At 40.3% G+C, this 23,679-nt stretch overlaps 1 protein-coding gene across 2 annotated transcripts in view; it reads left to right on the forward strand.

The window, feature by feature from the left end:
- The window catches only part of LOC132401063 (regulator of microtubule dynamics protein 2), a 99,768-nt gene extending 79,636 nt beyond the window's left edge, over positions 1-20,132 (forward strand). The window contains exons 6-10 of one of the 2 annotated variants that reach the window (XM_059982846.1): positions 3,465-3,542; positions 11,575-11,673; positions 17,990-18,043; positions 18,177-18,254; positions 19,441-20,132. In XM_059982846.1, the coding sequence (XP_059838829.1) occupies positions 3,465-3,542; positions 11,575-11,673; positions 17,990-18,043; positions 18,177-18,254; positions 19,441-19,494 (363 nt within the window). In that variant the 3' untranslated portion in view covers positions 19,495-20,132. The remainder of the gene's footprint in view (positions 1-3,464; positions 3,543-11,574; positions 11,674-17,989; positions 18,044-18,176; positions 18,255-19,440) is intronic. The other variant, XM_059982847.1, reaches the window with a different exon arrangement.
- The last annotated feature ends 3,547 nt before the right edge of the window (positions 20,133-23,679 follow it).

The raw sequence follows: 23,679 nt of genomic DNA on the forward strand, positions 1-23,679 counted from the left end.
ATTAGAGACAATTGCATTGCAGTAAGGAACTCAAAGATGGGTAAAATCAAAGGTTACAAAAATGTAGTTTGTAATATTTTCTATCGTGTCATCCAATAACATTCTTTTATAGTTTTTGTAACATGTCCTAGTATTTGTAGTTCTCAATAAACTTTCAGAATGTTTTACATAGTGACGCTCTGTGAGTCTCAGCCAGCTTTTTAAGATTGGCTCAGCTCCTTTTGGTTGGGAGTTGTTTGGTTGCTGTCTCAGTGGAGCTCTCTGTTCTGCCATTATTTTGGGGCCAAACTGATGGAGATAATCCAAAAGATTAGGCAATGGTCAGCACAGCAGTTCTCAGTAAGTCATAGCTCAAATAATAAGGACATATTTGTGGTTTCTTGCTTGGATAATGCTGTAATCTAAAATGTGCCAGTACCTATATTAAAATCATGCTTGAGTTGAATTATCATTCAACCATACACTAATACAGCAAAACAAGGTGTTCCTCTGCAAAACACAATACCAATAGTCATACACATCACAAAGCACATATCAGTAAACATACAGTCACATAAAAATATAATATAGCCCAAGTCCCTGAGTGTCATGGCCTATAGACCGATGGTGCATTGATATTGTTGACAAGAATGAGTCCACAGACAAACGCAGTCCAGCTTGTCTTCCACTGAGTGAATGCTGGTGGGAGGGGACAGCCCCCAATCCAGCATGGACACCACACCGCTCTGCCTCCGGCATCTCCTCTCCTGGATGTCTGCAACAGGCAACCCCGTGGCGAGTCCGAGCCTGCATTACACCGAGGCCATGCACCTCCCTCACTACTGGTCTTGCAATATTCTACATTACCAATGTCCGACAGGGTCTTGCGATCACGAGAAAAACAGTCAAGAGAATCACTCACTGTTAGACTGCACACCGCCCTGACGCCTTTCTGTAGCAGGCAGCAGCATGTTCCACACCAAGTCCAGCTCCTTCCTTTGATGGAGTACTTGAAGTTCTTAATATCCAATACCTGCTCTTATTATATTAAGTTTACATAAAAAGTACCATGTACTGCTGTAACACAGTTTATAAAAACTGTAGCTTTAAATCCCTTCTAGTGAACTGTAGCATTGATGAACACAATACTCAAGAATCACATACACAAATTTTTTTTAAAACAGTAACACCCTTGGTTGGACCTGAAGATGCCTCTGCATCTTAAAAGATGCACGTGCTGCTATCTTAAAAGAAGGTATTGCCATGAGGTTTTAAGCTTGTCTCTCTAGCAAAAATGGTATTAGTTACGAGAGCGTCATGTTCTAGGAAGTTTTCCAGAAGGAGAAATTCACTGCGGTTAGTTTTCCATACACATGGAGGGCGATTTGAAGGGGAAGTTGCTTCCTTACCAATCCTGGCATTGAATTGCCCTGGAGGACCAGTTTTATCAAGGTTGTAATGAAAATCGTGCTCTACCTTGTTCCCGAGGTTCTTCATTTACTGAACCAAACACCATGAGTGAGTTCTTCTATCATTGAATCATTGGGAGGCTAGCTTGATTTTATTCTTGACAGTAAAACCCTCTCCATAAAGATGGTGTGCCTCTTCCTGTTTGTCCTTTCAGAAGAAATTGTTGTACTCCCCATATTTTTCTATGAGCTGCCCATCTTACTGTGTTTCTTTCAGGGAGGTGATAACGCCAGAGCAGATGAGTTTTTGAGCTTTGTTAACAGTGAGCTATGTAGGTGTTGTTGCTGGAGTTGTCAATGAGAGGCCAGATACTGCATGTTTTGAATTTCAGATCGAGGAGGGACAGTAGGGGTTAAGTACAGAGTGAAGTGCCCTCAAAACTGTCCCATCACACACTCCCAGGGCAGGGACAGAAGGGGTTACATACAGAGTGAAGCTCCCTCAAAAGTGTCCAATCGCACACTCACATTGAATCATATACAAAACAATCCCCTAATGTAGGGACAAAATGGGTTAGATATGGTAAAGCTCACTCCATACTCTGCCAGGAAACTAATCAAAATGGGATGTAAAAAAGATGTCTGATTTCTTTTATATATTGTAGTTTATCTGATTTGAGAGCCTCTTGAGTGTCCTTAGCATTTTCCCAGGTGGGGGCTTGTGGTGAAGAATCTGCCTGATCAAGAGGGCAATAGCCTCTTTCACAGCTTTTAGCTAGGTGCCTGGGGACACCACTCGTTCTGGGTGAGGTCAGAGTCGGGCACGTGCAGAAAATTAGAAACAACAAGCCACACCATCAGAATAGAATGACGTCTCTTTAGAACAGAGATGATTTAGGCAGAGGGTGGTGAATCTGTGGAATTCATTGTCACAGATGGCTGTGGAGGCCAAGTCATTGGGTATATTTAAAGTGATGACTGATAGTTCTTGATCAGTAAGGGCATCAAAAGTTACAGGGAGATGGCAGGAATAGGGGGTTGAGAGGGATAATAAATCAGCCATGATCAAATGGGGAGGAGACTTAATGGGCCGAAATGTCTTAATTCTGTTGCTGTGTTTTATGCTCTTACTCACGGTCCATGTGAATAGTTTTACTGAGAGACTAAATGTCATACTTCCAAGCTTATCAGGCAGGATGCAAAAAAGGATCTTTCCCCTTGATGAGGTCTAGAATCAGGGGCTCAATTTCAGAACTAGGGGTGAGTCATTTAGGACTATGTGAACAAGAACTATCTTCGTGCAAAGGGTAGAGAACCTTAGGGGTTTTTACTGTGTGGCACTGTGGAGGCTCAGCTGTGTTCATTGAAAACAGATTGATAGATGCCTAACATAAGACCATAAGACATAGGAGCAGAATTAGGCCACCTGGCCCATTGGGTCTGCTCCACCATTCAATCATGATCCATTTTTTTAAATCTCCTTCTCAACCCCAGTTCCCGGCCCCCTCCCTGTAACCTTTGATGCCTTCTTCAATCAAGAACCTATCAATCTCTGCCTTAAGTACACCCAATGACCTGACCTCCACAGCTGTATGTGGCAACAAATTCCACAAATTCACCACCCTCTGACTGAAGAAATTTCTCCAAATCTCTGTTTGAAAAGGGCGCCCCTCTATCCTGAGGCTGTGCCCTCTTGTCCTAGACTCTTCCACCATGGGAAACATCCTTTCCACATCTACTCTGACTAGGCCTATCAACATTCGAAATGTTTCAATGAGATCCCCTCTCATTCAGGATATTAATCAAAGAATATAGGAAAAGTCTAGAAGATGGTGCTAGGGTAGATGAATCAATATGATAAATAGTGGGAAAGGCCCAAAGAACCAGATGGTGTCCTCCAGCTTTTTCATGTAATGAAGGCCAGAAAATTACAGAAAAGAGTTTAGATTGAGAATATGGAATTATTTTATTTGATTTGGTTTTTTTTTCTAAATATTTTGAAATGGTTTACATTTTAGGCAATATTGACACATTGATATTCTGCACTAACTAGTTGCTTCCTTTTTTTTTAAATAGGAACATATCGATAAAGCAATTCAACTGAGGCCACAAGATCCCATTTTGCACTATCTTCTAGGAAGATGGTGCTATTCTGTAAGTTGGCAAACTTTGTAATCTACCTTTGGGATAATATGTAGCTCAGTGAGGCAGAGGTGCAATAGTCTTTCACTCTGTCTTAGTACTTTTCACTTTCTGCATTCCTTTACCAATAATATTTTATTATTTGGAGGAACTTCTCTTGTGAACTCACGTATAGGCCTCTTCAGAAACTACAAGTAATGTACTGTGTGCGGTTTAGATCTCTTCATTTAACGATGAATATATTTAGCTTAGACACTATAAGACCATAAGACATAGGAGCAGAATTAGGCCATTCAGCCCATCGAGTCTGCTGTGCCATTCCATCATGGCTGATCCCGGATCTGCTCAACCCTATACCCCTGCCTTCTCGGCATATCCTTTGATGCCCTGACCAATCAGGAACCGATCAATTGCCACCAGAAATACACCCATGGATTTGGCCTCCACCGCAGTCTGTGGCAGAGCATTCCACAGATTCTCTACTTTCTGGCTAAAAAAAAATCCTCCTTACCTCTGTTCTAAAAAGTCACCCCTGTATTTTGAGGCTGTGTCCTTTAGTTCTGGGTACCCCCACCATAGGAAACATCTTCTCCACATCCACCCTATCTAGTCCTTTCAACATTCTGTAGATTTCAATGACATCTCCCACACATTCTTCTAAACTCCAGTCAGTACAAGCCCAAAGCTGCCAAACACTCCTCATATGTTAACCCCTTCATTCCTGGAATCATCCTCATGAGCCTCGTCTGGACTCACTCCAAAAACAATACATCCTTTCTGAGATATGAGGCCCAAAACCGTTGATAATACTCCAATTACGGCTTGACTAGTGTCTTATAAAGGCTCAGAAATTATCTCCTTATTTTTATATTCTACTCCCCTTGAAATAAATGTCAACATTGCATTTGTTTTCTTTACCACAAACTCAACCCGTAAATTCACCTTCTGGGAGTCTTGCACAAGGACTCCAAAGGCCCTCTGCACCTCTGATGTTTGAACCTTCTCCCCATTTAGATAATAGTGCATTCTATCGTTCCTTTTAACAAAATGCTTATCATACTTTTCCCAACACTATTCCATCTGCTACTTTATTCACCCATTCTTACAACTTGTCTAAGTCCTGCTGCAATTCCATTGCTTCTTCAGCACTACCTATCCCTCCACCCATCTTCATGTAATCTGTAAACTTTGCCACAAAAGCCATCATTTTCATTATCCAAATCACTGACAAATAATCTGAAAAGTAGCTGCCCCAACACCGACTCCTGAGGAAAACCACTAGTCATTGGCAGACAACTAGAAAAGGCCCCTTTTATTCCCACTCGCTGCCTCCTGTCCGTCAGCCATTCCTCTAACCATGCCAGTATCTTTCCTGTAACACCATAGAATTTTATTTTCTTAAGCAGCTTCATGTGTAGCACCTTGCCTTCTGAAATGCCAAATGCCTTCTGAAAATCCAAGTAAATGCCATCCACTGCCTCTCCTCTGTCCACCCTGCTTGTTACTTCCTCGAAGAAGTTTAATAGATTTGTCAGGCAAGATTTCCCTTCACAGAAACCATGCTGACTTTAACTATTGATGATCAGACTCCAAGTATTCCAAAATCTCATCCTCAATAATAGGCTCCAACACTTTCCCAACCACTGAGGTTAGGCTAACTGCCCTATAATTTCCTTCCTCCCTTATTCAAGAGCAGAGTGACATTTGCAATCTTACCATCCTCTGGGACCATTGCCAGAGTCAAGTGATTCATGAAAGATCACGACCAATGCATCTGTTACCTTTACAGCAACCTCTCTCAGGACTCTGGGATGTAGTCCAGGTGACTTATCCACCTTAAGAACTTTGAGTTTGTCTAGCACTTTTTCCTTTGTAATAGGAATGGCACTCACTCCTGCACCCTGACACTCACGGACCTCTGGCACACTGCTAGTGTCTTCCACAGTGAAGACTGATGCAAAGTATCCATTAAGTTCATCTGCCATTTCTTTGACCCCCATTACTACATTACCAGAAACATTTTCCAATGGTCCAATATCAACTTTCACCTCCTTTATACTCATTACATAACTGAAAAAAGACTTTTAGTATCCTGCTTTATATTATTGGCTACTCTGCCCTCGTATATCATCTTTTCCCTTACAGCTTTCTTAGTTGCCTTTTGTTGGATTTTAAAATCTTCCCAATTATCCACCTTCCCATTACCTTATATGCCCTTTCATTGGCTTATGCAGACCTTAACTTCCCTTGTCAGCCACAATTGCCTACCCTTGCCATTTGAGAACTTTTTCCTCTGTTGGGCATATCTATCCTGTGCCTTGCGAACTATTCCCAGGAATTTCAGCCATTTCCACTCTGCCATCATCCCTGCCAGTATCCTCCTTCAATCTACCTGGACAAGCTCCTCTCTCATGCCTCTGTAATTCCCTTTATTCCATTAACGGTACTGATACATGTGACTTGTGCTTCTCCCTCTCAAATTGTAGTATGAATTCAATCGTTATGACCATTGCCTTCTAAGGCTTCCTTTACATTAAGCTCCCTAAAAAGAAATGGGTTATTACATCACACCCACTCTAAGATAGCCTTTCCCCATGTAGGCTCAAGTATAAGCTGCTCTAAAAACCCATCTCGTAGACATTCAACAAATTCCCTCTCTTGTGATCTGACACCAACTTGATTTTTCCAATCCCCATGCATATTGAAGTCCCCATTACAGTTGTGTCATTACCCTTATTACATGCCTTTTCCAGCTTTCTTTGCAATCTCAACCTCACATCTTGGCTACTATTTGGAGGCCTATATATGATTCCCATATGTTTTTTTTTGCCCTCTCAGTTTCTTAACTCCATCCACAAAGATTCAAAATTCTCTGACCCTATGTCACTTCTTTCTAAAGATGTAATTCCGTCTCTTACCAACAGAGCCACACCACGGCCTATGCTGAAATCTGAATCCCTGCCCCTGCTCCAATTCTTCAGCCATGCATTTATCTACCACCTTACTCTATTCCTATCCTCACTATCACATGGCATGACAGGAATCCTGAGATTACTACTTTTGAGGTCCTGCTTCTCTGCTTCCTTCCTAACCCCCTATATTCTTTTTTCAGGACCTCCTCCCTTTTTCTACCAAGTCGTTGGTACCAGTATCTAACACGACTTCTGACTGCTCATCCTCCCTTTTCAGGATATTATGGACGCATTCAGAAACGTCCCAGACCCTGGGACCTGGGAGGCAAACTACCATCTGTGTTTCTTTTTTGCATCTACGGAATCGCCTATCTGTCCCCCTGACTATAGAGTCCCTTATAACTGTTGCCATCCTCTTCAGTTCCCTACCCTTCTGAGCTACAGAACCAGATCTCAGAGCCAGAGGCACGACCTCTGTTGCTTCCCCCAGGTAGGTCATTCCCCTCCCCAACAGTACTCAAAATGGAGTACTTATTGTTTATGGGAACTGCCACAGGGGTGCTCTCTATTATCTGACGTTCTCCCTTCCCTCTCTGAAGTCATCCATTTATCTGTCTATTTTAGCCTTTGAGGGTTATAGGGACCTAGCACTTGAGTCAGTGATAACTATCTAAACAAATATTTGAACTGCTAAGGCATAAAAGGATAGGAACTATGTGAAGGTAAATGGGATTAGTATGAATACTCATGGACAGAAGAGGAGGGGGTGCAAAAGTATCAGTCAATGATGCTTAATGAGAGGCAATCCCATTGAAACACACAGAATAGCAGTAACCATGAGGATGATAATTCCTCCAAATGGAGTGCCCAGAACCTAGATTCTTAACTTCAAAATGAGTGGGCCAGTCAGGACAGTGGTATACAATCCATGCCATTCCCTTAGCCCAAACCCAATGCATAGAAAATTCACTAGGACAGGCTGCGGAGGGTATGATGGTCTTTTAGATACGTTGAAGTCAAGGGTGAATGATCTAGTACAAAGGTTTGTTTTAGCATTGTACTGCCAGCTACATCCCAAACACAAAGCTGAATTCGTTCATTCTTATAAGCAGAAAATGTCAGCATTAGCCTTTGTGATCACATCAGCTTCACATCACCGGGAGGGAGAACTGAAAGAGGTTCAGGAGTCTGATAACAGTGGGGATGAAACTTGTTGAGCGGGAACAGAAGTGGGAGCCACACTCATTATGAAATGATGAGGGGAATTTTTTTAAAAAGAGAAAGCAGAAAGAGCATGAAAACAGTAAAAGAGAATACAAAAAAATATTTTTAGATATTCAGTTACCCTGTGAACTGGGAGAGAACTGTACGACCGAAGATTCAAACTAAATTTATTAAAGTATGGATGCAGTATACAACCCTGAGATTCATCTTCCCACACACAGCCTCAAAACAAATAACACCATAGAATCCATTCAAAGAAAATGGCAAGCACCCTACATGCAAACATATCGCATAAATTGCAAAAAATCATTGAAAAACACAGAATAGAAAACTTCAAGCCACAGTTCAGTTCAATTTAGCGCTGTGTCATTCATTGACTGCAGGCCGCGGAGCCAGTCCTCCCTGATCAAAAGAGCAATTTTTAAAAAAAAACAGAAACACGTCATAACATAAACTACAGAATCCAATCCACATCGATTCAACTTTCCCCAAATTCCAAGGTTCCAGCAGCATCAAGTGAGAGGAGGAGAGACCAATCAAACACAGGCACCTTCCTCTGGCAGTAGCTCTCCAGTAATCACACCCTGCTCCAAACCCCACTGAACTCCCTCGGAGACAGCAAAGAGCCAGATTTGCTAAACGCACCATCAAAATGTAAATCACAGGTTCAACCAGTAGTAGAATTATATTTTAAAAAAGAAGATATAAAAGAAGTAGTATTGTCAACTGTCTAAAGACGCCACTATTGGTAGTGTTGATTGTTAGCACGATCTCCTTTTGTCAGGTAAAAGGCCTTTGTTGGAAGGTTTTAGAATTTAAAAACTGAGAGGTCTTGTTACAGTTGTAGAAGCGATGCTTGGGCCATGGATGGAAAACTGTACACGGTTTTGGTTCCCCTAACTGAAGATGGACTTTGAATTTGGAGGCAATCCAAAGTAAATTTAGAAGAATGAATAATGACCTTATTCAAATATATAAAATCTCAAAGGGGATCAATAGCATAGATGTTGAAATGTTTTTACCATAACATAGATGTTGAAAGTCATAAACTAGGAGACATAATTACAAACTAAGTGGCTGCTCAATTTGAGGTGCATAAAGATTTCTTCTCTGAGTGTAGAGATGCTCTGGAATTCTCTGCCCCCAGCCCCACCAGGGTAGTGGAGACCACATCATTTGAATCATTTAAAATGGAAATTAAAGTGGTCAAGGAGTTGAGGGTTTTGGGGAATCAACAAGGTAGAGGAGTTACACACACAAAATGCTGGTGGAACGCAGCAGGCCAGGCAGCATCTATAGGAAGAAGCACTGTCGACGTTTTGGGGCCGAGACACTTCGTCAATGCTTCTTCCTATAGATGCTGCCTGGCTTGCTGTGTTCCACCAGCATTTTGTGTGTGTTGCTTGAAATTCCAGCATCTGCAGATTTCCTCAGATAGAGGAGTTGAGGCCAACATAGATCAACCATGATGTTTTAGAATGTTGAGGCAGACTTAAGGTGCCTGGTGACATACTACTCCTAATTACGTATGTTCTTATCCAATGCCCAAAAACACAAAATTATTGGCTCTGTATCATATTGATGGGGGAACACAAGTGGTGTCTCGTGACATTTTATTTTAAGTTGCACTGAAAGTGAGTATCTCTAAATTGTAATGGAAATGCACGACCCTGCATTATGCAGTCTGTTTTAGGCCATCCTAATAGTAGCTCTAAGGGTATGATAGTAAAACTATCAATTATAATTGTTGACATATTCTTATACCTCAATTGTGTTCCCTTGCACAACTTTGAAATTGACAATGAAGTCATTCATCATACTGGCTGTATCAGCTCCTCCTTTGGCAGACTCACACAAAGCCTCTTATAGATAAATTATTTTCCCAGGAATGGTTTCTTTTCATTATTCTCTTAAACATCCACATCATGGATATGCTCTGAAAGTCATATCAGCAATTTAAACATTTCACTTGTTATTGGCACTAAGTAGCAGATCAGTGTGTACAATGTTTGAAAACTCAAAGTAAATTTATTATCTAACTGTGTATATGTCACCAGAGGCAACCTTGAGATTAATTTTCTTGCAGATGTTTACAGGAAAATAAAGAAATACTACTTATTTTGTGGAAAACTGTACACAAAGACTGGCAAAACAACTATTGTGCATATGAAGGCAAATTGCGCACATAAATAATAATGAGAACATGAGATGTAGAATCCTTGAAAGTGATTCTGTAGGTTGTGGAATCAGTTCAGAGTTGAGGTGAACGAAGTTATCCACAGTTCAGGAACCTGATAGTGGTAGGGTACTAATTGTTTCTGGTTGTGTGGGACCTAAGGCTTCTATACCTCCAGACTAATGGTAGTAGCAAGAAGAGAGCATGGCCTAGGTGTGAGAATCCTTGATGATGGATGTTGTGAGAAAGCCAAGAGTCTTTATACGAAGAATTAAAGGCAATTAGTATAAACATAAAAAGTACTAGAAAAATTAATGATGCAGAAAGCCATAGGGCCTGATAATCTCCACCCTAAAGATAGCCTTGGAAATAGTGGATAAATTTGCTGACATTGTTCCAAAATGCTGGAGTTTATGGAACAGTTTCTTCAGTTTGGAAAGTGGCTAAGGTGACCCATAATTATAGCACACTGTAGATCACACACCCATTTTACTCTCCATAAGTCTACGATCATCCAATAGACTGTTACCTGTGTTATTATTTGCACCAGGTCCATTACCCGTGCTCACTTATAAATGTTCTTTTGTTTTTTTGTTTTCAAATCTTCCAATAGATTAATTTACTACTCCAGTAATACAACTCTGCCAGATATCTTGACTTGCAATTCGAATAATATCACAGAGTGCTGAACTATTATGCCTAGTCCCATTGACGTGCACCACACCCCCCCCCATTTACGTATCTATCCAAACTTTTCTTAAATGTTGCAATTGAACCTGCATTCACCACTTCAGTGGCAGTTCGTTCCGTACTCGCGCCACCCTTAAAGTGAAGAAGTTCCTCCTCAGTTTCCTCTTAAATATCTCACCTTTCACCCTAAACCAAGGACCTCTAGTTCTGGTCTCACCCAACCTGAGAGGAAAAAGTCTATGCACCTCATAATAACTATACTCATAATTTTGTATACCTCTATCAAATCTCCCCTCATTCTCCTATGCTCCCAGGAATAAATCCTAATCTTTCCCTATAACTCAGGTCCTCAAGTCCCAAAACATTATTGTCGATTTTCTCAGTACTCTTTCAGTCTTATTTACATCTTTCTTGTAGGTAGGTAATCAGAACTGTACACAAAGTACTCCAATTAATTCAGCCTCACAAACCTCTTATGCAACTTCAACATAACATTCCAAGTCCTGTACTCAGTACTCCAATTCATGAAGGCCAACATGCCAAAGGCTCTTTTTACAATGCTATCTACCTGTGATGCCACTTTCAAGGAATTGTGCATCCGTATTCCCAGATCTTTGTTCCACCACGGTCCTCAGTGTCCTGCTGTTCACTGTGCAAGACATACCATGCAGCTCCCAAAGTACAACACCTCACACTTGTCCCCTAACAGATCTGATTTATTGCTCCACTCTTGCCCAGCATTTGTTTGGTTGGCAAGACATTAAGCTGTAGAGTTACCTATGACTTTGTTAGCCTCTAGGCTTCCGTTTCTCAAAGACGTACCACGAAAAGTGCCTCCTTGACCAAGCTTTTTGTCAGTCAGCATAACATCTGTCTGGATATTGGTATGGTCTCATGTTTTGCTTCTGTATAATGAATTTTAAAAGGTTTTCTCTGTCAAGGGTTCGATATAAATAGAGTTGTTGTAAGCTGATTCCAAAATTCATATTAATATTTGATTTCAATGCTTGTCTTTATAAGAGTTGAGTTGCTTGGTTTGCAGGCTTCTCAGTTGACATGGATTGAAAGAAAAGTAGCTACGGCCTTGTTTGGAGAGCCACCAAATTCAACAGTACAAGATGCTTTGCAATGTTTTCTCAAGGTAATAAACCAACGAGTTACTCAATTTTCAGTACCCTACGAGCATTTTGGGTTGCTCATTTATACTGGAGAATGTATTACTTGTATTAGTCAATGATGAAGACTGGGATTGATTGATAGAGACAACAAGATAAATTGAAATGCCTATGCTTTGTGTATCAATATCTGCAATTTTAGTTTTGAGCTTTTATTGTCCCTGACCCAGTCCCCAAATGCACATTCCAACAAGAGCTACAGGACTTTGTTCAGTTGTTCTAAATGTAACAGTACAAGGCAAAAAATGGGCATTTAACAAAAGATTTTTGTCAACTATTGGACTCACAAGCTCATTATTTCAACATTCTACATTTCAACATTCAACATTTTTAACATTCTGTGTGGCTGATGGTTCCAGCCATTAGTGAAATTATGTTCTTCATATAGTTACTTGTATTTGCTTGTACCAATGCTTTCTGACAGTAGTGTCATTGTTGTGCAAGTTACTTATCATTTATGTTAATTTATGATTGTCCTCATCTTGTGTGCTGCTTTTGCAAAAGGCTAATTTTTAGGCATCTATGCAACTGTATATGTGCCTTGTCAACAGTAAACTTGAACTTGATAATTGGTTTCACTTACTCTGAAACCATAGTTTTATAGTTAACGGTCTATATAATTCAAGCTGACATCATTTGCAGATATTCATCAAAACTAATAGAATATACCATATTTAAATATTGAAGATATTACATAAAGTCATAGAGCCCTACAGTACAGAAATAGACCCTTCAGTCTACCTAGTATGTACTGAACCATTAAAATGCCTAGTCCCATCTAACTGTACCTAGACCATAGCCATCCATACCCCTCTCATCCATGTACCTATCCAAACTTCTCTTAAATGTTGAAATCGACTTCACATCCACCATTTGTACTGGCAATTTGTTCCACACTCTCACTGCCCTCTTAAGTGAAGAAGTTTCCCCTCATGTTTCCCTTAAACATTTTGCCTTTTACCCTAAATCCATGGTCTCTAGTTGTAATACACACAAAATGCTGGAGGAACTTGGCAGGCCAGGCAAACAAAATGGCAGATGAACTTAATGGGTATTTTATATCAGTCTTCACTGTGGAGGACACTAGCAGTGTACCAGAGGTCCACAAGTGTTAGGGAGCAGGATTGAGTGCCATTGCTACTACAAAGGAAAAGTGCTAGGCACACTCAAAGGTTGTAAGGTGGATAAGTCATTTGGACCAGATGGACTATATCCCAGAGTCCTGAGAGAGGTTGCAGAAGAGATAACGGATGTGTTGGTCATGATCTTTCAAGAATCACTTGATTCTGGCATGGTTCCGGAGGACTGAAAGATTGCAGAATTCACTCTTTAAGAAGGGAGGAAGGCAAAAGAAAGGAAATTATAGGCCAGTTACCCTAACCTCAGTGGTTGGGAAAGTGTTGGGGTCTATTATTAAGAATGAGGTTTAGGCTTTCTTGGAGACTAATGATAAAATAAGTCAAATTCAGCATAGTTTCTGTGAAGGGAAATCTTGCCTGACAAATCTGTTATAGTTCTTCAAGGAAGTAACAAGCAGAGTGGACAAAGGAGAGTCAGTAGATGTCATTTATTTGGATTTTCAGAAGGCGTTTGATAAGGTGCCACACATGAGGCTACCTAACAAGATAAGATCCTATAGCATTACAGGAAAGACAGTAGCATGGATAGAGGAATGGCTGTCAGGCAGGAGGTAGCGAGTGGGAATAAAGGGGACCTGTTCTGGTTGGCTGCCAGTAACTAGTGGTGTTCCTGAGGTGTCAGTATTGGGACCACTACTTTTCACATTGTTTCAAAATGATTTAGATAATGGAAGTGATGGCTTTGTGACAAAGTTTCTAGATGATACGAAGATGAAGGAGTTGGAGGTAGTCCTGAAGAAGCAATGCGACTACAGCAGGACTTGGACAAATTGGAAGAATGGGCAAAAAGTGACAGATGGCATACAGTGTTGGGAAATGTATGATATTGCAACTTGGTAAAAGGAGCAACCAGAACAGACTATTACCTAAATGGGGAAAAGGTTCAAACATCAGAGGTGCAGACGGATTTAGGAGTCCTCGTGCAAGACTCCCAAAAGGTTAAGAAGGCAAATGCAATGTTAGCATTTATTTCAAGGATGGTGTAAGGGCAGACATGCACAAAATGGAAAAAAACGTGGGTCAGGGCACAATAGATGGTGAAGGAAGGGAAGCTTCTTTCTTTGAAGGAGGAGGACATCTCATTCATTCTGAAATGAAAAGCCTCATCCTGAGAGCAGATGTGGTGAAGACAGAGGAATTGAGAGGAGTTAGCATTTTTACAATTGCCAGGGTGGGAAGAGGTATAGTCCAGGTAGCAGTGAGAATCCGTGGGCTTGTAAAAGATATCAGTAAATAAGCTATCTCCAGAGATAGAGACAGGAAAATCAAGAAAGGGGAGAGAGATATTGGAAATGGAGCAGGTAAGTTTGAGGGCAGGGTGGACATTGGAGGCAAAGTTGATGGAGTTGACAAGTTCAGCATGGGTGCAGGAAGCAGCACCAGTGCAGTTGTTGATGTAGCGTAGTCCCACTCAGCCTCGGTGGGGAGAAAAACCTGCTTGCATTCCCCTATCTATACCCCTCATAACTTAGGAAACCTCTGTAAAATCCATCCTCAGTTTTCTACTTTCTAGGGATTAAAGTTCTAACCTATCCAACCTTTCCTTATAACTCAGGTCCTCAAGTCCTGGCAACATCCTTCTGTATTTTCTCTGCACTCTTTCAATCATATTTACATCTTTCTTGTAGGTAAGTGACCAAAACTGCTCATAGTACTCCAAATTAGGCCTCACCAATGTCTTATACAACATCAACATAACATCCCAACTCCTGTACTCAGTACATTGATCTATGAAGGACAATGTGCCAAATGCTTTCTTTATGACCCTATCTACCTGTGATGCCACTTACAGTGAATTATGGACCTGTATTCCCAGATCCCTATGTTCTACTCTACTCCTCAGTGCCCTACCACTCAAAGTATAAGTTATGCCCTGGTTGGTCCTTACAAAGTGCAACACCTCACACTTCCCTGCATTGAATTCCATTTGCTATTTTTCAGCCCATTTTTCCAGCTGGTCGAGATCCTGCTGCAAGTTTTGATGGCCTTCCTTGCTGTCCACTACACCCCTAATCTTTGCTGATGCAGTTTGCCACATTATTCATCCAGATTGTTGATATAGATGACAAACAACAATGGACCCAACACCAATCCCTGCAGCACAGCACTAATCACAGGCCTCCGCTCAGAGAGCCAGTTATCTACTACCACTCTCTGCCTTTTCTGTGAAGCCAATGTCTGATCCAGTTTACAAACTCCTCTTGAAAGCCAAGCGACTGAACCTTCTTGACCAACCTCCCATGCAGGACCTTGTCAAAGTCCTCGCTAATATTCATGAAAACAACCTCCACTGCCTGGCCTTCATCAACATTCTAAGTAATTTCCAGGAAAAACTCAAATTGTTTAGACATGATGTACTTTGCACAAAGCCATGTTGACTATTCCTAATCAGTCCTTGTCTTTCCAAATATTTAATGTCCAGTCCCTTAGAGTACCTTCCAATAACTTTCCCACTGCTGGTGTCAGGCTCAATCGTCTCTAATTTCCTAGCTTATTCTTAGAGCTTTTCCTAAACAACCATACTCCGGCACCTCACTATTGCTAAGGATGTTTTAAATATCTCTGCTGGGACCCGTACAATTTCTTTTCCAGCTTCCCACAGGGTCCAAGAGAGTATATTGTCAGACCCCGGGGACTTATCCACCCTAATTTGCCTCAAGACAGCAAACATGTCCTCCTCAGTAGGCTGACTGTGGTCCATTACCTCACTGCTACATTGCCTCAGGTCTATAAACTCTGCATCCATCTCTGGAATAAAAACTGATGCAAAAATCCTTTTAAGAACCCCCCAGTCTCTTTTGACTCTACATATAGATTACCATTCTGATGATCTAGAGGACCATTTAGTCCATTGCTCTCATTTTGCTCTTAACATAAACCCTTGGTGTTCTCCTTCGCCTTGTCTGCTAGGGCAACCTTATGTCTTCATTTATCCTTCCAGATTTCTTCCTCTAGTATCCTCTTGCATTTCTCACACTCCTCAAATAACTTATTCGTTACAACCTGCTGTGCATCACCTCCTTTTTCGTAGCCAGGTTCTCAATATCTCTTAAAAATCAAGTTTCCCTAAAACTTGTAACCTTGCCTTTTATTGTGACAGGAACATACACACTCCAATTTAGAACCTTGAAACTAATGACATTATGATCACGGGATGCAAAATGATCCCCCGCACAAACTTCTGTCACTTGCCCTCATTCCTTAATAGGAGATCTGGTACCAAACTCTCTGTGGTTGGGATTCTATGTACTGATTAAGGATATTTCCTGAACACATTTGACAAACTCTTTCCCATCCAGTTCTATTACAATATGGGAGTCCCAATTAATATGTAGAAAGTTAAAATCAGCTACGATCACAACCTGAGACGTACAAACAAGCTGGATGAACTCAGCAGGTCGGGCAGCATCCGTTGAAAGGAGCAGTCAACGTTTCAGGCCGAGACCCTTCGTCAGGACTGAAGGAGGAGGGGGCAGGGGCCCTATAAAGAAGGTGGGGGGAGGGTGAAAGAGATGATAGGCAACTAGAAAAGGAGGCAGAGTGAAAGTGGGATGGTGGAAGGGAGAGGGAGGGAATTACCGGAAGTTGGAGAATTCGATGTTCATACCAAGGGGCTAGAGGCTACCCTGACGGTGTATGAGGTGTCACTCCTCCAATTCATACCAAGGGGCTAGAGGCTACCCTGATGGTATATGAGGTGTCACTCCTCCAATTCATACCAAGGGGCTAGAGGCTACCCAGACGGTATATGAGGTGTCACTCCTCCAATTCATACCAAGGGGCTGGAGACTACTCAGACAGTATATGAGGTGTCACTCCTCCAATTCATACCAAGGGGCTAGAGGCTACCCTGACGGTATATGATGGTCTGGGTACCCTCCACCTCTTTAATGACTCTGCCTTCTTCTACTACCCATAGTGCTTTCCCCTTTCATTCCTACTTCACCTCTCCGGCCTATCCCCTCCCCACTTCCCCTTCCCTGCCCCTTGATCTTTCCTCTGATTGGTTTTTCACCTGGCTCCTTCCACCCTCCCCCCCACCTTTTTATAGGGCCCCTGCCCCCTTCTCCTTCAGTCCTGATGAAGGGTCTTGGCCCGAAACATTGACTGCTCCTTTCAACGGATGCTGCCCGACCTGCTGAGTTCATCCAGCTTGTTTGTGCATCTTGATTTGACCACTGCATCTGCAGTGTACTTTGTGTTTGCTGTCACAACCTTATGTTTCTTACAACAGTCTGCGATCTTGCTTCAAATTTGCTCCTCTAAATCCCATGGACTATTGAGTGGTCTATGATATAATCCTATGAACATGGCCATACCTCTCTTAGTCCTCAGTTCTACCTATAAATTCTCACTAGACAAGATCTTCAGTCTGTCCTGACTGAGCACTGTTGTGACATTTTTCCTGACTAGTAATACCACCCATCCCCTTTTAATGCCCCCTATCATGTCTAAAGCCACAGATCCCCAGAACATTGAGAGGCCTGTCATGCCCCTCCTGTAGCCAAGTCTCACTAGTGCTACAATATCATAATTTCACCAGCAGATCCATGCCCTAAGCTCATCCGCCTTTCCAACAATAGTGCTTGCATGAAGTATATGCAGCTCAGGATATTAGTCCCACCATGCTCGATCTTTCGATTTCTTACTTTGTATATAGGCTTAACAACATCTTGCTCCACAACCACTCTACTATCTGGTCTGGTGCTCTGGTTCCTATCCCTTTGCAACTCTAGTTTAAACTCTTACCCATCCCTCCCAACCATTCAGCGCTAGCAACATTACAAAGCTGTTCATAGAGAAGTCATCAAACAAAAAATTAACCCACGTAAGTTATCATTAAGACAATCCACGACATCTGTAATTGAGGAAAAGGGGTGATTGAAAGAAGGAAGAGAGGTAATGACAGAGATTTTGAAAGAGATAAAGCCTAGGCAGCTGAAAGCATAGCTGCCATTAATGAGATAATAGAAGTCTGTACTGCATACAACCCAGCTATCTCTGATACATAGGCATCAGTATGAGATATCTGCTGGTCAATTTATTAGTCTTTCTAGTGGATTCTCATTGTTCATTTTTCAAATTAACTATTCCCTTTTCAGTTTAAATTTTATGTAAATGTGTTTGGTCTTGAATTTTCTAGGTAGAGGAAATACACCCAAGATATTCCAAAGCTAACTGTATTTATTTGACAAAGGTAGGTGCTAAATTTTCCTTATTTCATCAAAGTATAATTATAGATCTGTTTAAAATTTCCCAACTATGTGTGTGTTCTGATGGCCAATGCTGCTTGTGATCCATTGCACATCCTCCCTGTGTTTTACTTTCAGTGTTACAAAGAACTCGGACAGAACACTAATGCACAAACGTGGTGTGACATGGCTGCTACCTTTCCTGACACTGTAGAGGTACTAGATATTAAAAATTAATGCCGTTAAAATAAGCAGTTTAATCTTTTCCTGTATATACATGAAGCATTGTAAGAATACATGAACTGACTCTAATTATATTTTGCAAGCCAAAGTTGATCTGAGGTTGTTTATGGTGTGCTTTGTGACACAGATGATCCTTACTAATCAAGAACTGATTAATTCTTGGGCAACACGAGTGAATCTGCAGATGCTGGAAATAAGTAAAAACACAAAATGCTGGCAGAACTCAGCTGGCCATGCAGCATCTATGGGAGGAGGTAGTGACGACATTTTGGGCTGAAACCCTTCACCGGGAGTGAAGTAACATGGGGTGGTCAAGGGGGGATAAGAAGTGGGAGGAGGGATAAAGTAGAGAGCTAGGAAGTGATAGGTTGGAGTCAAATGGGCTAGGAGGAATGTGGAGAATTATGGGAAATAAAACAGAAAAAAAAGGTAGGGCTGGGGGGAGATTATAGTGAGGGCGGAAAAAAGAGAGAGAAAGAGAACCAGACTGTCCAAAAGTTTCAGAGTCGAGGAAATAGTAGGTTGGGAGCAGAGAGAGAGACTCTTGCTGAACTCCATTGTTTTCATGCCTTGAAAATTTCCCCTTTGTCATCAACAGAAAAATTTGATGAAAGCAGTGTTCAATTTTAATGTGGCAGCTTCTAATTATTTAAAGTATAATTTTTATTGATCAGTATAACTAAGCATTTAGTTCACATTGTTTACTAAGGCCTTAATAAAACCCCTAGCTACTCATTCACAATGCATAGCAAGTGTATGGTATTAAGTGTTCCTTCCAATATATATTTCCAAAACCTCTGCAGAAATTTGGAAGCTTTTGAACTTATGTTAATGATGTATGTAATTTGATGCTCAGTGCTTTTTATTAGCTTTCCATATCATACCTCAACATACTCTCAGTTCCCTAGACTCTTGAAAATAACTCTACTTTCAGCTTCTATTTCAGATAATTTTCTTTGAATTATAACTCCTTAAGACCTTTCAGCATGCTCCCTCTCTTACTTACCACAATATTGCTTCAATTCCACTCCTTAAATTCCTAACATGTAAGGGTGATTGGCAAAATTTAATATTAGGAGAAGCAGGTATAAAAGTACCAGTTGACAGAAAGTGGAATTTCTAGAATATCCTCATGCGTATTTCCTTTCCTTCTCCTCAGGAACAAGAACTTCAAGAAGAATTTGAAAGCCTTCTCTCTGTCCTCAAGCAATGAATTTTATTCCTTTGAATACAATTCTGAAAATGGTTTAAATGTTTGAATGATATAACTGCACTATAATTTTTCTTTGAGGAAAGGGACATAATTGTCACATTCGAAAACCAGCACTGAGGATCACTACTTTTGACTGGCACTGAATTTTGCTTTATAGATTTATTTATTGAATCATACTAAATTTGTTGATCCTAACCTTAATCTGTTAAGGCACAAAAGTGTAAGTATCCTTGGTATAACAGTTTAAAAAAAATTTAAAAATTATGCACTATATTTTAAAATAATTTTAATTGTATTTACTGTATAATTTCCATAATTACTCTAATATATCTATAATATCTTTAACATCTGTGAGATTTTTTAATAATTTGCAGATGCCATTACTTGCCTTTTTCTATAAATGTTACTAGAGGTCCAACGTAAGAAAAAGTCTAAATATCAGCTTGCTTTTTTATTTTGATTGAAAGAACATAAATATGAAATTATATAATTGATTTCAAAAGAATTACTTTGATTTGCAATAGTGTCTTAAAGTGTATAAATATTTAATCAATTTTTACAAAAATTAATAAAGATTTCACTGGTTCCAAAATTTCTGTTTTCCATATTACAAACAATAAAACTGTGTGTACAGCAGAGAGACTTTGAAGGTTTCTTTACTACACAATTCAAATTCAAGTTTAATATCACAAGTTAATTTTCACATCTCCTGCTTAAAATAATTATAACCATATAATAATTACAACGGAAACAGGCCATCTCGGCCCTTCTAGTCCGTGCTGACGCTTACACTCACCTAGTCCCACTGGCCCGCACTCAGCAATGATAAGAAATGATAAAGTGTATTGTTTGTGGGAAGTCAAATTCACGAGAGTGCACTCATCACCATGGCTGACTTGGTTTTGATTTTTTTGTGTACGTCTCTGATACATGCTTCAAAAGTGAATACATGTTAAACAAAAGCTAAATAATCCTTATTTTATTGTCTCCAACCTTTTAGAGAAAAACTACATCAAAATATTTCTTACTTCCTCTGCTGACTTCTTAGCAGCTAAGCTGTAAGTGACCATGCTCTTAGAATAATTGTCTTGTTGAAATCCTGGGATAAAAACCATATTTCCTATTGTGATTTATAGTTTTCTTTTATTATCTTTTGCACTGTACTGCAGCAAACAACAAATTCCAAGACATACTGTATGCCAGTGACATTAATTCTGATTTGTATTACAATATCTCACTAAAGAATGCACCTTATTATTTTCCTGTTAAAGCTGAGCACCTTGAAAGTTGATAACTATGTTTTGTATTTGGCTTTAATTTATATTATAGAATTTGAATAAGGATATTAACCACGATGACTCTAGAATGCAGTTACACAGAATTATGTAAAGTGTATAAAACAAATGATCCATTCTGCCCATTCAAACTATGCCAACATTTCTGCTTCATTAGAGCTTCTTCTCATCACTCCTTCTCTAACTGCTTCTGTTTAACCCTCTTTTCTGCTTGTGCAGTTTTCTGGAAAATCACTCATACTAATTTGCTTCACCCACATTCTCAAACACTCTGGGCCATGTTTGTTCCAGACTCAGTACAATCTTCTGATGATCATTGTAGATGTGTGGCCTCTTGTCATGCTTTTTCCTCAGCACAACATTCCGTATTGTCTCAATCAAAACCATTTACGTTTTAAGCTCTATTATTTGTTCACCTTTCAGCCTTTCCCCAAGAGAATATCACCTTGACTGTATATCATTTTTTAGATATGTATAACTATGTTTATGATGCAATCCTTGTAAATATCCCCTGCATCTTCTTCATTAACCTTCACCCTTTTCAGAACCATATGTATTACTCCATGTTGTCTAACTAAAGCTTGATATATCTTTGGCATAGTCACATCTGCATAATTCAACCCATCTAGAACTAAAAGCTAATGCTTGGTTTGATTATGTTTAGTGCCTATGACACAACTTTCAATGACTGATACATTTAGACTACACACTTTGTTCCTATACCTCACCTGGATTCTCATCTTTAGGGTGACATGGTCTTCCTGTTCCTCTTACCTTTATGTATTACCTCACAATTATCTATGACAAATCTAGCTATCATTGGCCCTTTCTGTAAATTTATGTCCTCCTTATAAGTTCAAAGTAAATGTATTATCAAAGTAGTTGCATGTTACCATATACTACCTTGAGATTCATTTTCTTGCAGGCATTCACAATAGAACAAAGAAATACAATAGAAGCAACAAAAAACCACACACAATGTGCAAAGGAAGTCAAACTGCAAATACAACAAAAAAAATCTCAAATGAATAATACCAAGAACATGAGTTTTAGACTCCTTGAAAATGAGTCCTTAGGTTGTGGTCAGTGATCAGTTGGGTGCTCAGGTGAGTGAAGTTATCCACACTGGTTCAGGGCCTGATTGTTGAAGAGTAATAACTGTTCCTGAACCTGGGGGTGTGGCACCCAAGGCTACCGTATCTCCTTCCCAATGGTGGCAGTGAGAAGAGAGCACGGCCTAGGTGGTGGGGAGCTCTTGATGGTTGATTCTGCTTTCTCGTGTCAATGTGCTCAATGGTGAAGAGTGTTTTTCCTGTGATAGACTGAGCCACTACTTTTTGTAGGCTTTTCCATACTTAGACCTTGGTGTTTCTATACCAGGCCTTGTTGTCAGGATGCTCTCCACTGTGCATCTATAAAAGTTTGCCAGAGTTCTAAATGACATGCCGGAACTCCACAGTGTCTTTAAAAAAAAAACAGAGGCATTGCCAAGCCTTCTTTAAAATGGCACTTGCATGCTGGTCCTAGGACAAATCATCTACTATGATAACAGTAAGGAATTTAAAGTTACTGACCTCACCACCTCTAATCCTCTGATAGAACTGGCTCATGGACCTCTGGTGTCCTCCTCTTGTAGCTGTTTGGTTTTGCTGACGTTGAGTGAGTGGTTCTTATCGTGGCACCATTCAGCCAGATTTTCAATCTCTCTCCTATATGCTAATTCGTCACCACCTTGTCATCTGCTAACTTAAATGTTGCCAATCCATACTGACTGAGGTCAGAAACTGAGGAAATAGAGGATCCATTTGCATAAAGAGTTACCGAGGCTTAGCTGTTGGAGCTTATTGATTGCTTTTGAGAGAATGGTGGTGTTGAATGCAGAGCTATAGTAAATGAAGGACTTCATGATGTTTACATCTTCACAGTCCAGATGTTCCAGAGTGGGGTGAAGGGTCAGTAAATTGGCATCTGCTGTTTGAGCTATTGTGACAGTAGGCAAACTGGAGCAGATCCAAGTCACTCCTGATACATGAGTTAATGTTTCATGACCAACTTCTGAAAAGCACTTCATCACCGTGGATGTAGGTGCTACTGGATGATAGTCATTGAGGCAGGTTACCACGTTCTTCTTGGGCATTGTTGTAGGACACAAGTTGTTGCAGTGCTAACTATTCCGCCCACTGACTTCCTCTCAATTTTAAGAGTTATGTTCTTCTTCCAAATGATTATGATTAGCTATAGTCCCATGACGAAAATGCTTTTAGAAACTCTCAGCAAGTTACATTTTGATGGATAATTTGGAAAAGTGATCGTTCTGAAATTCCAGTAGTTCGGCATTGATCTAGAGTGTGAGGAAGGATCACGGCGGAGGAAATCGTGCAACCAAAGCCAGAGTTAGGGTGAGGAAAATTTAAGGCAATTTGAAGCTTACAGGCAGTAACTCATCAGATTCAATGTCCTCTTCCCTTTAAACCCACTGAGTTCACTGAAAAAAAGAATTACACAGTTAAATTTTTTAAAAGTGAGATAGAAGTATGTCTGCATGTTAGCAGGAGTTACATGCAACGGTCTGGAAAGTTGACCTGTCTGACAACACCAAAGAGCCAAAGGTTCAGTATTATTGGGGTTTTATTTATACCCTCCTCAAAAAAAAAATTAATTAAGGTTATCCAAGTAAGATTTTTGTTTTGAAATCCATGCTGACTATTTTTCATCATACCTTTCATTTTTAGATGTTACTTTCTACTACGATTTCCTTAGATTTTCCATCAGCAGGTTAAGTTGACCGGTTCATAGTTCTCTAGACGTCGTCTATTCCCCTCTGTAAATAGAAACATTACTTCAGCTATTGGCAAGTTCTCTGGCAATAATTTTTATTAATTCCTGGGAA

This window comes from Hypanus sabinus, chromosome 10 (assembly GCF_030144855.1).
Source record: "Hypanus sabinus isolate sHypSab1 chromosome 10, sHypSab1.hap1, whole genome shotgun sequence".
Classification (NCBI taxonomy): domain Eukaryota; kingdom Metazoa; phylum Chordata; class Chondrichthyes; order Myliobatiformes; family Dasyatidae; genus Hypanus; species Hypanus sabinus.